Source organism: Microplitis mediator, chromosome 8 (assembly GCF_029852145.1).
Source record: "Microplitis mediator isolate UGA2020A chromosome 8, iyMicMedi2.1, whole genome shotgun sequence".
Classification (NCBI taxonomy): Eukaryota; Metazoa; Arthropoda; class Insecta; order Hymenoptera; family Braconidae; genus Microplitis; species Microplitis mediator.
In genome coordinates, this window is record NC_079976.1 from 23011219 (window position 1) to 23026089 (window position 14871).

Below are 14871 nucleotides of genomic sequence, written 5' to 3' on the forward strand. Positions count from 1 at the left end.
CAACTTTGGAATGTATATTTTACAGACAATAAATTTATTTTTAATTAATTGGAAATCATTTGGGAAGATTTAGGAATATAATTTTATTATTCAGCACTCCCTGATTAAACAACTGAATTCGACCGAATTAAAAATTTTAATTCTGTTATATTCTGCAAAACAGAATTCAACTGAATTGAAAATTTGAATTTGAATTAAACAGAATAAAACCGATTCAAAAATTTCAAATTCGTTTTAATTCAGTTTAATTCGGATATTCAGAACCAGAAATTAGAGAATTTTCTTTTAATTAATCAGAATTAAACCGAATAGAATTATGTAAATTCGTTTTAATTTGGACAAATTCTGGTTTTCCTGCCGAATTAGACAGAATTCATTTTTAAGTTAGGTACCGAATTAACAGAATTTATCTGAATTAAATAGAATTAAAAATTTAATTCTGTTTAAATCGATCGAATTCAGTTGTTTAATCAGGGCTAATTAATTAATGGGTAATTATTTAATATTGTTTGAGCGTTTAGTGCGCATGTTAAAAAATATAATTAACACGGTTTTTTCGTTAGCTAATAGTAAACCATTTAGGAAAAAAGTTATGAATTGTTTTAGTTTTAAAATCCAAAATGCTACACGGAAATAATTTTTTGATAAAAACTACTCTGTAATTTCGAGTAATCCTAGGCCGTTGCAAAAAATTGGTATTTTTTGTTTTAAATTCAATATTTTTTGTTTAAATATTAACGTTGCTAGACTATGTTTTACTCTACTACTGAGTAATTTTTTAAAAGTCTTATGTTTAATCGAATATTGTGAATATCTTATCTTAATCTATTCATTTTTACTCTATGCGATTAATTTTTACTCCCCAATATACCATTCTTTTAAACCCATTAACTTTTTGATGAAAAACTGCTTATAACTCGAATAAATTTTCTTATCTATGTAAGTAATTTTTACTCTAAACTGCAGAGTAATATTTCAGTAGTCTTCGTTAATCATCGGTTAATATCGGCCTCAATTAAATGTCTTTTATTTTGCTCGCGACAACTTACATGTTACGCACACAAATGTAGGCTTGGAAAAAATGACGATCTCTGTATCTCTCTATAACTTAATATTTATTTTAAAATTAAAAAAAAAATTTGTATCTTTTCTTTTTCAACACAATAAGAGTAATTTTTTTTTATTCTTTTTCAAAATATTTATTTTAAGTCATATCCTAAGGCAATTAGATGGTTTTTAGATTTTTTTTTGAAATTTCAGCTTATTAATTGTAATTTTTATTGTAATTCAATATAAATTTTATAAATTGAATCATCAACTTTTTATCATAACCTACGAGTAAAAATTGAATTAGAGAGAATTTATTTAGACAGCCGCTAGGTGTAATTTTTACTCGTAATTGTGAGTAAAAATTAATCTGATTGATTTTTACTCACTGAAAGAATAAAATTTCGTAATTACTCGATTTAGAGTGATTTTTAGAATAAATAACATGGCAATATTCATTAGGGTGGGTTGAAAAAAAACTTTTTTTTTGTTTTTCTTAGCATGGGGGTAGAATTTGTACCTTATAAAAAAAAAAAATTTTTCAAGAAAAAAAAAATTTTTTTACTCAACATTTTGAGGTAGCCCACTCGTTTTTAAAATAAATAATTGATCAAACGGGGTAGTCCCAACGAAATAAATTACATGGTGTTCTAGAATCTGTAGGGTGTCCCCTTGAAAGCTAATTGAAAGTCAGTCGTTGAAATAAATTTTTTCCTACTATTTTTGTAATTTAAGTAAAAAATCCAAAAATGAAAAGCATTTTCTTTTGAATTAAAATGAAAGTGAAGTAAAAAAAATCACATTCGACAATTATTAGATGTTTTCCACGATTTTGGACAAAAAAAAATTTTTTTCGTTGGAACTACCCCGTTCAATCAATTATTTATTTAAAAAACGAGTGGGCGACCTCAAAATGTTGAGTAAAAAATTTTTTTTTTTCTTGAAAAAATTTTTTTTTTTTATAAGGTACAAATTCTACCCCCATGCTAAGAAAAACAAAAAAAAAGTTTTTTTTCAACCCACCCTAATATTCATACGAAAATTCTTTCCGTGTAGTTACTCATTAATTAATTAGTCGTAAATAATAAAGTCATATTCCTAAATCTTCCCAAATAATTTCCAATTAATTAAAAATAAATTTATTGTCTGTAAAATATACATTTTAAAGTTAATGGTAGGGATTTCCAACGGTAGAGTTCATTCATAAATCCAACTTGGTAGTATTTTTTTCTGGTAGTGATTATATCATGGTAGATATTTTATTGGAGCGGAAATTTTTTAAGTAGGTAAAAAACGGTTGACTTCGATTGGGTAGAGTTTTATTTTTGACAGGGTCACTTATAGCTGAGTCGTATACCTGTCTGAAAAACTGGCCCTCCATCTTATACCGGCCATTTAAATCTCCCGCGCTTTTAAACCTATTTGTTTTTTGTTTCATATCGACCTGAACGTCACCTATGTTCATTCTGTGTTAAACTTCGCTATGCTCGTGTACTACAACATAAATAAAAATACACACGAACAGCTGATGGCTGAATCACGTCAAGTTTACCACGTTTTTATAACTGCGATTAATTGTGACAAGTTATCTGATCAAATTAGTAATGGATAAAGTAAAAAAATTGTCAAATAATAAATTATAAATTTTTATTTTTAATCATAAATATATACATCCATCCATACATGTATATATTTTTTATAAACATATAATGGCGGAATCGGAAATAAATACGAGCAATAACATAGACTTCAATTACGACAGCAATAGTAGAATAAGAGCAAATAGTTCAGATACTGAATCTACACCATCGTCTTCTGTATCTGATTGTATTACAAATAATACTGATGATAATTCTGAGGATAAAATTTCCGTACCATTCAGTTTGAAATCAGTCGAGTCTTTGCTGTCTTTGTCTAAGGTAAGAAATTCTAGTATTTATTGGTAGCAATTAATTTAATTAGTCGAAGAATTTAAATATTATTTATTTGTCAACAGACGGCAACACTCGATGACTTGAATGAAATGATTGAAAAGTGTAAGCAAATGATATTAGACAGCCAAGAATGTACTGACGAACGTAAATGGCTCGTGAGGCGGCTAATTGAATTGAGATTACGCGCTCAAGAACTACGCGAATCGTCGGATTTGAATTTATTTGAAACTCAAGTAATTTTAGGGCATCATTTAGTGCCGCAAAAGTATCAAATCCCTACTACTGGGCCTCTATACTGCGATCATTGCAGTGGCGCTATTTGGATGATGTTACAGTCATGGTACTCATGTAATGGTAATATACATTTTTTTTAACCATTTTAAATAAAATAAAAACTACTGCATGTCTCGGACGTGATAGCAAGACTTTAACGACTCATCGCAAAATCCGGATTTTCTATGTACCGGAAGATCGCAACGTTTTTCGTGCAAAGAAAAAATTGAAAGATAAAAAATTTACTGGATGACTAGATCTCTGAAATGTTTCGCATATAAATGCGCAGTCGAATTGCAAAAACTTCTGTAATTTTCGTTGAGTGAAAAACGTTACGATCTTCAGATACGTGATTTTTTTACCTAAAATCATTTCTACTAAACTTATAAATCACCTCTAAGGTAAAAAGACCCTGTTGTTGACCATGACCCAGTTTCTGACCTTTTCAACTTTTTTCTAACTTACTTAAAAAACTATAACTTTAATAAGAAAATCGATTTTTTCTTAATTTATAGTAATTTATTCTGAGCCTAATTAATGGCAATTTAAAAAACAGAGAAATTATTAACTGAATAAAATAAAATGTTTTAGTCGTAGGTGGCTGAGGAAGCCATTTTTTAAGTGTACACTGATAGAAAATTTATATTGACTCAAGAAATATTTTCTTGAGCCAAGAATTTATTTCTGAAGAAAACCAATTGTCTTGCTTCAAGAAATTCTTGTCTTGATTTAGATTTTCTTGGCTCTATAGATTTTGTATCTTCGATGGATAACTCTCGTGTCTTGACCCGAAACTATATTATCTTCAATCGATACTATCGAATTCTTCAAGCAAGACCACTTGTCTTCAACTAAAAATGTCGTATTATTATTTTAAGAACTTTAAATTTTTGGTTCAAGTAATAATTCCTTGATAGAAGATGTTTTTAAAGTAATGAAAAAAAAAATTTTTTTTAAAATAAATTTCTACTTTAACATATCTGAAGTAAATGAATGTAGTCCTAAAAAATCACTTTAAAACTTTTTATTTTTAAAATAAAAAAAAAAGTTTTTTTTCAAGCTGAGTAAATTGATATCTTGATTTAAAAACCGCGCCATTCTCGAAACGAGTCGGTAATGTCTTAAACCTAGATTTTGCCTATCTTAATCCAAGAGCAAGAAATTCTTGAGCGAAATATGTCAGAATTTTGATTCAAAACAAAAAAGGCTTCATCGAAAAATCAAATTCTCAAACAAAGAATTTTTTTTCTCTATCCGAGAATTTCAATTTTTTGGTTCAAGGACTTATTTCTTGAATTAAAACAATTGAAAATTTTGAAACAAGAGCCACATTTTGAAGAAAAAATTTTTCTTGAATCAAGATAGTTTTTCTATCAGTGTAGTCTAAACGGTTGATGTTAGAAGGTGCGACTATTGAATTTCTGCACTAATTATCATGTCAGTAAAAAAACTTAATTAAAAATGTATGGATAGATCAATATTTAATTAAAATTTATTTTAATATACGTATAAAACATATTAAAATGGATTTCGTTGTTGAAATTTGAGGGTCAATAACTAGGCTCAATTTTAACGGTGTGATGAAGTTGTTGACCCTCAAATTCTAACCTACTACGAACGAGGTTATCTATTTAACTACATGTCTATAAAATGTAAAAATAACAATATTTATAGTTTTATTAAATTATTTTTCATTATTTTTTATAAGACAGGTATAAATTGACATTTAATATTTATTTTTATAAATAAAAGATCATATTTAGATCTTGAAAGTATATTTTTGGAGAGATAAAATGGAGAAAAATAAATAAACCAAAGTAGTTTTAACAAATGATCTTAATTTTTTCATTTCTGTAGTGTTTTATAGCATGACTAATTATTTATATTTTAAATATTAAAAAAAATTATGTATTTGTTGTAAAAAATATTTAATTTATTTATCTAAACAATAACACCGGCACACAAAAAAAATTAAGTAGAATGTGCATTTGACCGTACCTACCTACGGGTACGTATTTTGGTCCGCTGAATCCGAATTCGAGGTCAGTTTGACCCCTACACCCTCGAAATTTCGAAAAAACTTCAAAAAACCGTAAAAATGATGAAAATTGGCAGTTTCAATGATAAAAAAATTTTTTGGAACTAAGCGTGATTTTCATGTATTTCGATCCGCTGAATATGAATTGAAACTTTATTGAGACCACGAGCCATTTCAAATGTGAAAAAATCACACAAAACTCCCGAAAATTCCGAAAAAATATAGTTTTCATGATAAAAAAAACTTCTTCTGGTCCAATTCAGATAAAATTTTATATCATTTGGACGGATTTTTGCAATAACGTCTTAACTAACCTTATAAGTTAAGACGTTATTGCAAAAATCCGTCCATTTGATGTCTTCATTTCGCATCTTAATTTTTTTAGTCCATTCACCCTCTAAAGCTAGAAAAATTTGAAAAAATTGTAAAAATTACCATTCACAACAGAAAAAAAATTGACTGAACATGATTTAATTCCTAAAATAAATACTCTATAACGTAGATATATCAAATAACTTGAAATCTGTGAAAAACACAAGACATAAAAAGATCGAAAGAAATGATTTTCTGGGACTCTGCCAGATGGTTCTATTGCCCACCATCACCACGTGGAGGTGCCCTGGTGACAGGCACAAGCAATTAAGTCTTCAAAGGTCAAAAACGAGAGTAAAAAAACCAAAAAAATTACTTCTTTCGGAATTTTGGAGGGTTTGTGTGATTTTTTTACATTTAAAACGGCTCGTGGTCTCAATAAAGTTTCGATTCATATTCAGCGGATCGAAATACATGAAAATCACGCTTAGTTTAGTTCCAAAAAATTTTTTTATTATTAAAACTGCCGATTTTCATCATTTTTACGGTTTTTCGAAGTTTTCTCGAAATTTCGAGGGTGTAGGGGTCAAACTGACTTCGAATTCGGATTCAGCGGACCAAAATACGTATCCGTAGGTAGGTCCGGTCAAATGCACATTCTACTTAATTTTTTTTGTGTGCCGGTGTAATTTTAGTTTATTCAAGCTCAGTAAGTACTTCATAATCATGGTTTAATATGAGGGTCAGAAACCAGGCCACTGTGAGGGTCAGAAACTGCGATCTGAATAATTCTGACGGTCAGAAACTGGGTCTGTGAAAGTCAATTTTTAAAACCTCAATTTAAATTATTAATTCAATTCAAATAATTATTTTACGCACATGACTTTATTTGACAAATCCTAAACTAGTCGATAAAATTTTTTTTTTCTCATTAAGTTAAATCTTACATTAACTATCATAGTATAACCTCAACCGGCACTCTTAAAAGTTCAGAAACTGGGCCCCTTAGTCAGTGCTATCCAGAGAGTAGTGGATACAGTCTAGATAGCATACAGTACTGTCTGAAATTTTTTTTTTTACAGAAAGTACTCAGTACTATCCCAGAGAGTTGCCACTACTATATTGTTTTTTCCGTGCAGTGTCTAGAGAATATTCTAAAGAATAATTTTGGTTTAATTAATAATTTTATTTAGCTACACTGCCCTCGCGGTTTTGCGAATGCCGTAAAAATGCCGTAAATTTTCGGCATTTATACACATGCCGTAAATTTACCGTAATAATTTGGTAATAATATGGTTATATTGGCCAGTTTTTTTCCTGTACTTATACTGTAGAGTTACCAGATTACTATAGTAAAATTACTATAAAAATGCCGAACTTTTACCAAAAAAATGCTGTAAAAAAACTATAAAAATGCCGAACTTTTACCGAAAAAATGCTATATAAATACCGTAATAATGCGATAATTTTTTAATAATAAAATCGTATTTTTTTGGTAATTATACTGTAGATATCCTGCAATTTTGCCAGATTTATCCTGATATAATGAAAAATTGTAAAAAATTTGGTTTTATTTTATATTTGCTTCTGTGGTTAAAATCATCGAAAATGTGCAAAGTGTAAAATTTTATATTTTATTCTATTAGTTCACACATTTCTTATTGAAACAAAAGAATGTAAGTGAAAATAAGAATCCGGGAAAATTGAGGTTTTCAATTTTCTTAAGTTTGTTTGTATAGATATAAATACAATTAGTATCAACTTTCGAATAAGCGATTTAGCATAATGGTTAACAGATCAGGCTTTAAATCATTAGGACTCGGGATCGAGCCCACGAGTTGGCGGGTTTTTTCTTTTTTTTTTTTCATGACAGTTATTGTACATATAACTTTATAATGTTATATATAATTAAATTAAATTTTATATAATTATATATAATTTTTCTTCCGGGTAGAACGGTTTGATGCTGCAAAAATGCCGAAAATATACGATAAATATGCTGTATAATTACGGTTTTAATGCTGTTAAAATACCGTATTTTTTCTGTTTTATTACCGTAAATATTCTGAATTTTTTTCGTAAATTTTTGGTAGTAATGCGGCAAAAAAACTGGCCAAAATAACTTGAATAATACCATATTTATGCAGTATTTATACCGTATAATTCCGGTATTATTTCGGTATTTCCAAAACCGCGAGGGTGTAATAAAAAAAAAGAGTTTATCTTTTCTCTTATGATAAAAATTAGCGCAAGTGCCATTTTTCCCACAAACAGAGGCAAAAATTTGAGCTTTCCGGTGTAGATCTGGTAAAAAATTGTATACAGACAAAGGTAGGGCATCCCAACCCGCGTGTTTGTCACGCAATTACATACGCGGGTTGAAATGTCCTACTTTCCGCCCTTGGCGTGTAATATAATAATTATTTTTCACTCTATATTAATAAGGATGTCTAATAATTATCTAAATTATTTTAGATTGTGGATTTTCATGTCATTGGAAATGCATTACTGATATAAGACGTGTTTGTGCCCATGTATTAGCGAGTGAAGCTGGTGGTTATGTTTTCACCAAAGAAATTTGCCCTGAAAAAGGTCTTTCTGCACAAGGATATAAATGTGCTGAGTGTCATACACGTCTAACATTTAGTGAGTCATTTTTATTTTTTTTTATTTCATTATTTAAAAGGTTATTTTGATTTGTCTTTTTAACTATAAAATGCAAACCATAGTATTAAAAATGGGTCATAATTATAATTTAAATAAATGAGTCAGGTCACCAACTTATGATGGACACTTACAAATTATAACTTAATATAACTCGTAACCTAAAACATTTAAACGTAGTCATTAAATTGATTTATGATTTAAATTTAATTTATTAACATACCTTTCACTTCATAAGTATGATAATAATAATGGAATCATTGTAATCTAGAAAATTATGTTTAGTATATGATTTTATAATTTTTATAAAGATGATTAACTTACTATAAAAACTTTTTTTTTATAATTGGTTATGTAATACAACCCGAATAACGGTTTGATTTATTGACAAAGTTGCTCTTTAGTTATTACTTGTTACGTAATTGTTTTATGTTGAAGAAAAAAACTTTGTCCACTTACATATAAATAATAAATAATTTTTAATTGCAAGCTGCCATAAAAGGATTGTCGCTACTTTGTTTTGGTAGTCCTTTCAAACAACCAGGTATTCATCTCTTGTATTTAATTAAGATATACTTTTTTTTTTTTAGAAGACTGAGTAGATGTAACAATAAGTAAGCAAGCGAATTTCTGAAATTACTTGACCGATCCCTTGTATAGGGCATTTAAATCTATTTTACATACTCCCAAATATCTTATGGCACAGAAAAAGTTCATATTTTATTATAGGCTTTGTTATCATCCTGAAAAAATTCTATAGAAATTCCATAGAATATTTATAGAAAATCGGGACTCACTGGTTTCTCGGGAAAAAATGTTCAGACATGACCATGCCTGTTCTTGTATGATCATATCTGAAATTAGACATATCATGCATGATCATGTCTGCAGCGCTCAATACTTCAGGTCTGATCATGCATGGGCATATCTTTCATGTCTGATGTCAGATATGATCATACCTGTTCATGCATGATCATGTTTGAAGCGTTGGATACATTCAGGCCTGATCATGTCTGATCCAGCCTGATATATGGGATTAAATTTAAAAAACTTAGTTATACCCGGGAAAAAATGATCAGACCTGACCATGCCTGATCATACCTGTCCATGTCTGTTCATGTCTGAAGCGTTGAATACACTCAGGCCTGATCATGCCTGTTCATGTCTGAAGCGTTAAATACAGTCAGGTCTGATCATGCCTGTTCATACCTGTCCATGCCTGTTCATGCCTGGTCATGTCTGAAGCGTTAAATACGCTCATGCCTGATCATACCTGTCCATGCCTAGTCATGTCTGTTCATGCCTGTTCATGTCTGAAGCGTTAAATACGCTCAGGCCTGATCATACCTGTCCATGCCTGTTCATGCCTGGTCATATATGTTCATGTCTGTTCATGGCTGTTCATGTCTGCTCATAGATCTAAAATTTTGTTGACCAAGAATCTATCACGTATAAGATTTTTATTACTTGAATTTCATACGAAACTTACTTTTCAACTAAATCTCTTAGGTCAGTGGGTAGCGAGTTACACTTTCGAGCGCAAGGTCCACGGTTCAAATCCTGCACACGCCCGAATTTTTTATTTTTTTTATTTTTATAGCAATAATTATATACATGTTTAATTGAATATAGTTATACATAATTATATATAATTATATAGGGCCATTTTTTATATATAATTTTTTTACCCGGATGGGCATGAACAGACATGAACATACCTGATCAGACCTGAACATGCCTGATCAGGCCTGGTCAGGCATGTTCATTTTTCATGTCTGATCAGGTCTGATCATTTTTTCCCGGGTATCTTCTTCTTTATATCTTCTTTATATATAAAAATTACGTGTCACGTTGTTTGTCCGCGATGGACTCCGATTTTACTGAACCGATTTTAAATTTGATTCGCACACCGTGTGCAATTTGATCCAACTTGAAAGATAGGATAGCTTACATCTCAATTTATAGTCGCAATATTATTTTATTGCAAATTATTTGTCTATTATTTGTCAGTCACAATTATCTGTAAGCCCCAAACGATTCTAACAGATGACGATATCTGTTGACTGGATTGAGTAAGTAATCAATAGATGGCGCTATGTTAGAAATACAAACGTTTTAAAGTCCTCCTAGAGAGTAAGTCGCCGTCGGTTTTTACCCCCACTATAGAAAAAGAAGTCTAATCTCACGCCATTACTACACATTAACATTACAAACTGAAAATTTTCGACAATTTCCGACGGTGATTTACTCTCTAGAAGGATTTTATATAGGCTACAATTTGTTTATTACATTCACATGTAATCCGAGTTGGAAAGAGATACAAACTTTACTATTACCAGGACAACAAGCAATTCATCGCCATGACATAATTGCACGTGTGTTCAAACAAAAATTGAAATCCTTAATTGATTTTATTGTTAAATATTCAGTTTTTGGTATCACACGTTGTTGGTTGTATTCGATTGAGTGGCAAAAGCGAGGTTTGCCTCATGCCCACATTTTAATTTGGTGTGGGTTCGATTCCCAGTTCGGGCTATCTATATTTTTCTCAATTTATCTATAAATTGTCTTATTGAGAAGGTTATTTGCATGTTTGCATGTTTAGGTTTCCACTATATTTAAATATAGTTAAAACCTAAACATGCAAATAACCTTCAGGTTCATTGGATAAATTTAAAAAGTGGGAGGGGAGAGGGGAGTGTGTTTGAGAAATACCTTTAATGTCATAAAGAAAATAAAATACTTAATACATTTAAAATAACTTTCCGCTGACAAGGTTCGTATTGTTATATGTTCATATTTGTATGTTCGAATGTTTAATTTCAGAATCCGTATGGGTGGAACCTCGACTTTGTGACTATACAGGATTGTATTATTGTCAACGCTGTCATTGGAATACTATGGCTGTAATACCAGCACGGGTAATTAGAAATTGGGATATGGAACCAAAACGAGTCAGCAGATCAGCCGCACAACTTTTACATCTACTAAATGAACGTCCTGTTCTTTTATTAGAGCAACTGAATCCTAAATTATTTGAGTTAGTGCCCGATTTGTCACTCATTAAAGTACGTATGTTATTTTTTTATTAAATTATTAATTTTGAGAATTAATAAATACTATGTTTATAATTATTTTTTCAAATAATTCACTCTCGTAAAATCATCTCCCCTGGCAGATCCGAATAACGATATTCGTAAGAATTACGGTATTTTACAGTAAATTACAGTATTTTACAATAAGTCGCGGTATTTTGCGTTGAGTATTGTACTGTGTACGGTAAAAATGTCGCAAATTACAGTAAATTGCCGCCTTTGCCACAATTTATAATTAATTTCCGGTTTACCTGAAATGCGGCAAATTTGCCGTAGCAATTCGGTATTTTTCGGCAAAATATGATAATTTACGGTAAATACCGTAATTTCCCGTAATTCAGATTCACTAGGGTCTAAAATTTTTTTATTGCATCAAAACCAAAATGGGTTAAATTGTATACCAGTACAAAGATAAATAATTTATCAAGGAATAATTTCGATCCGGTATTTTGTCGATTCATTATTCCATTGATTTAAAACGAATTATTTTAATCCAAGAAACCAGTGCTGCCAATTGTCCTGTATGAATCTTCGGAACCACGATAACTTTCGAAAATATAATAAATTGGCCTAATTTTTTTTAGCAGCTTTGTATTTTTTGTCGCAAGAACTAAAGGTGGGTAGTTCTGGACCTGTATAGTTCCATGAACTATGTCTTTTGTTGGATACGTATCCGATCGTTCCTCAAAATTCACTTTAGTATACTCACTAGTTCTTTGTTGTCCGCCGCTGCCGTCATTACCAACAAGCAGTAAAGCAGCAAAATCACTTTTGATTGATGATTTCTTATGAAACTTTGAGTTGAATACCAATCATAATTCATTCTCTATGTCGTATAATAGTTATTGGCGTAACTAGTAGGGTAAGCGCACCGGAGACGAGCGCTAAACACTTCGTGGGTGACGGATTATGACTTACCCTACATGTTGCGCCCATAGTTTTATTCAACTCATATGCGCTATTCACGTTTTATTAATCGCCTAAAAAGCGAAGTCTCAATAGCTGTTTAGTGACATGGTGAAAAAAACATTCGGCATCACAATCTTGGCTACTCAATGGGTAACAACAGGGAATTGTAATTACCCCATATTTAGTAAGAGCTTGAAAGATAGTTACGTTTATTTTCATTACGTCACAATGGCCGGGATAGTAGACATCTTTATAGCATTTTGACAAATAATTTTTCACCAGTCGGTAAACGGCCATTTAGGGTTCGCATTTTAGGCATGATAAAACATGAATAGCGCGCATGAGTTGAATAAAATAATATAGTTCGCCGTGAATGCGTCTTAAACACCTAGGTCGCATAATACGCAAACAATATCTATTATAAATGGTGCTAAAGCCTCGAGAAGTACCTCTCGATCATCAAAATGTGTAACAACTGCGATAATTTAAATCGTTACTTGAATAAATATCATTAACTAATCTAATGAATCGATAATATAGCAAACTATCATTATAAGTTTTCTGATACTTGTGGAATAGCTTGCAGCATAAATGCATTTCATATAACAGTGGCTATCACTAAGCTCTGTCGTGAAGACTGATAAGGCCATTAGTCCAGTCGGCAAGTGATTTAAATGGCGGTCCTAGTAGATTAAGCGAGGCGGAGACCGATTTTGACGATTTTTTTTTTGATTCCGCACTAAAAAAGGATTTCCAAAAAAGTTGAACAGGTTTCCCGTGTTGCTTTTGATTATTTAAATATTTAAAAATTAGTACTTAGTTAACTTTTAAATATCTCGGAAACTATAGGGAAATCGGGAAAAAAAACAAAGAATAAAATGTAGAGAAATAATCAAAGAAAAAAATGAGACCAATCCGAAGTCTATACGACTAATAGTTTACGAGATATGATTTTTTTAATGCAAATTAATTTTTCGCCGCGCGCGCGGGAGTAAACAATTACCTGGAACTTTTTGAAAAATGCATAAATTAATAAAAATTTTTTTCTAATTCGTAGTTCTTACAATTCAAGCCGATAAACGAAAAGTTTCAAATCGAAAAAATAATTTTTTCGATTTTTTACATTAAAAAAACCATTTTTTGATTTTTTAAATCCAAAAAATCAAAAAATGGTTTTTTTAATGTAAAAAATCGAAAAAATTATTTTTTCGATTTGAAACTTTTCGTTTATCGGCTTGAATTGTAAGAACTACGAATTAGAAAAAAATTTTTATTAATTTATGCATTTTTCAAAAAGTTCCAGGTAATTGTTTACTCCCGCGCGCGCGGCGAAAAATTAATTTGCATTAAAAAAATCATATCTCGTAAACTATTAGTCGTATAGACTTCGGATTAGTCTCATTTTTTTCTTTGATTATTTCTCTACATTTTATTCTTTGTTTTTTTTCCCGATTTCCCTATAGTTTCCGAGATATTTAAAAGTTAACTAAGTACTAATTTTTAAATATTTAAATAATCAAAAGCAACACGGGAAACCTGTTCAACTTTTTTGGAAATCCTTTTTTAGTGCGGAATCAAAAAAAAAATCGTCAAAATCGGTCTCCGCCTCGCTTAATCTACTAGGACCGCCATTTAAATCACTTGCCGACTGGACTACATCGACCTATCAGAGAAGCGAACATTTTAGTTACTTTGTAGTAGGGTTTATCGTATATATCCATCGTACTGAGAACTTTGATATCTATCGCGTGTACCTTTGCATTGGATGTATTATTTTCCCTCAATTATTTTTCATGCCATGGAATATTCAAGTGACGTTGATGGACGCTTTAATTACTGCTGTCACTTCACATCAAAACCATCCGGCTTTGTGGATATGGTGTTGCTACGGTAACTTCGATTGCTTTGTTACTAGAACTTATTATTAGCAACAATATTGCAATGGCTTATGCACTGAAAGGTTTCGTCAGTGATTTTTAAAGACCTTTGTAATAACAGAAGCATGATTTCGATATTACACGTTTGATAGTATTCAATTTATTCTCTTTTCCTTCAATATTCTTTTTCTTCAATAAGTCGAAAACCTCCTAAACTCGAAGAAATGTTTCATCCCCTTCCCTCCAAGCTTCACAACCTCCGTTGCTCGAAATTTTTACCCTCTATAAGTCGAAATAATTAGTAAATCCCTACAAGCTATTTTTGTACATTTTTACCCTCCATAACTCGAATACATACACTTGGACCTCTTTATCTCGAATTTATAATTATTATCGTATGTAAGTATCTTATTAGGATTATCAGTTCTACGAAATGGTAATGGAATTTATAGCTGACGTCAGTTTTTCTGTTGGTGATTGTAAAATTATCATACCTTTAGACTTTATTAGGATTCACTGCAGTATACACATCAATTTCGACAGCTCCTGCTGCCTAACTCGAAATCCTCTATAACTCGAATTTTTTTGCCTCTTCCTTGGAGTTCGAGTTATAGAGGTTCTACTTTATTTTGTTTAAGGACTCAATCGATCAATCAAGTGAGTGTAAGTTTATGCTCGAAAAAATTGTCTCTATAGTGAAGTAACTAAATGCAGAAACTCAA

General features: G+C 30.7%; 1 protein-coding gene across 2 annotated transcripts in view; it reads left to right on the plus strand.

Moving 5' to 3' along the window:
* Nucleotides 1–2544: 2544 nt before the first annotated feature.
* LOC130672781 (differentially expressed in FDCP 8 homolog) overlaps nt 2545–14871 on the plus strand; it is a 66024-nt gene continuing 53697 nt past the window's right edge. The window contains exons 1-5 of one of the 2 annotated variants that reach the window (XM_057477508.1): nt 2545–2966; nt 3044–3335; nt 8080–8250; nt 8759–8812; nt 11095–11336. In XM_057477508.1, coding sequence (XP_057333491.1) covers nt 2757–2966; nt 3044–3335; nt 8080–8250; nt 8759–8812; nt 11095–11336 — 969 coding nt within the window. In that variant the 5' untranslated portion in view covers nt 2545–2756. The remainder of the gene's footprint in view (nt 2967–3043; nt 3336–8079; nt 8251–8758; nt 8813–11094; nt 11337–14871) is intronic. The other variant, XM_057477509.1, reaches the window with a different exon arrangement.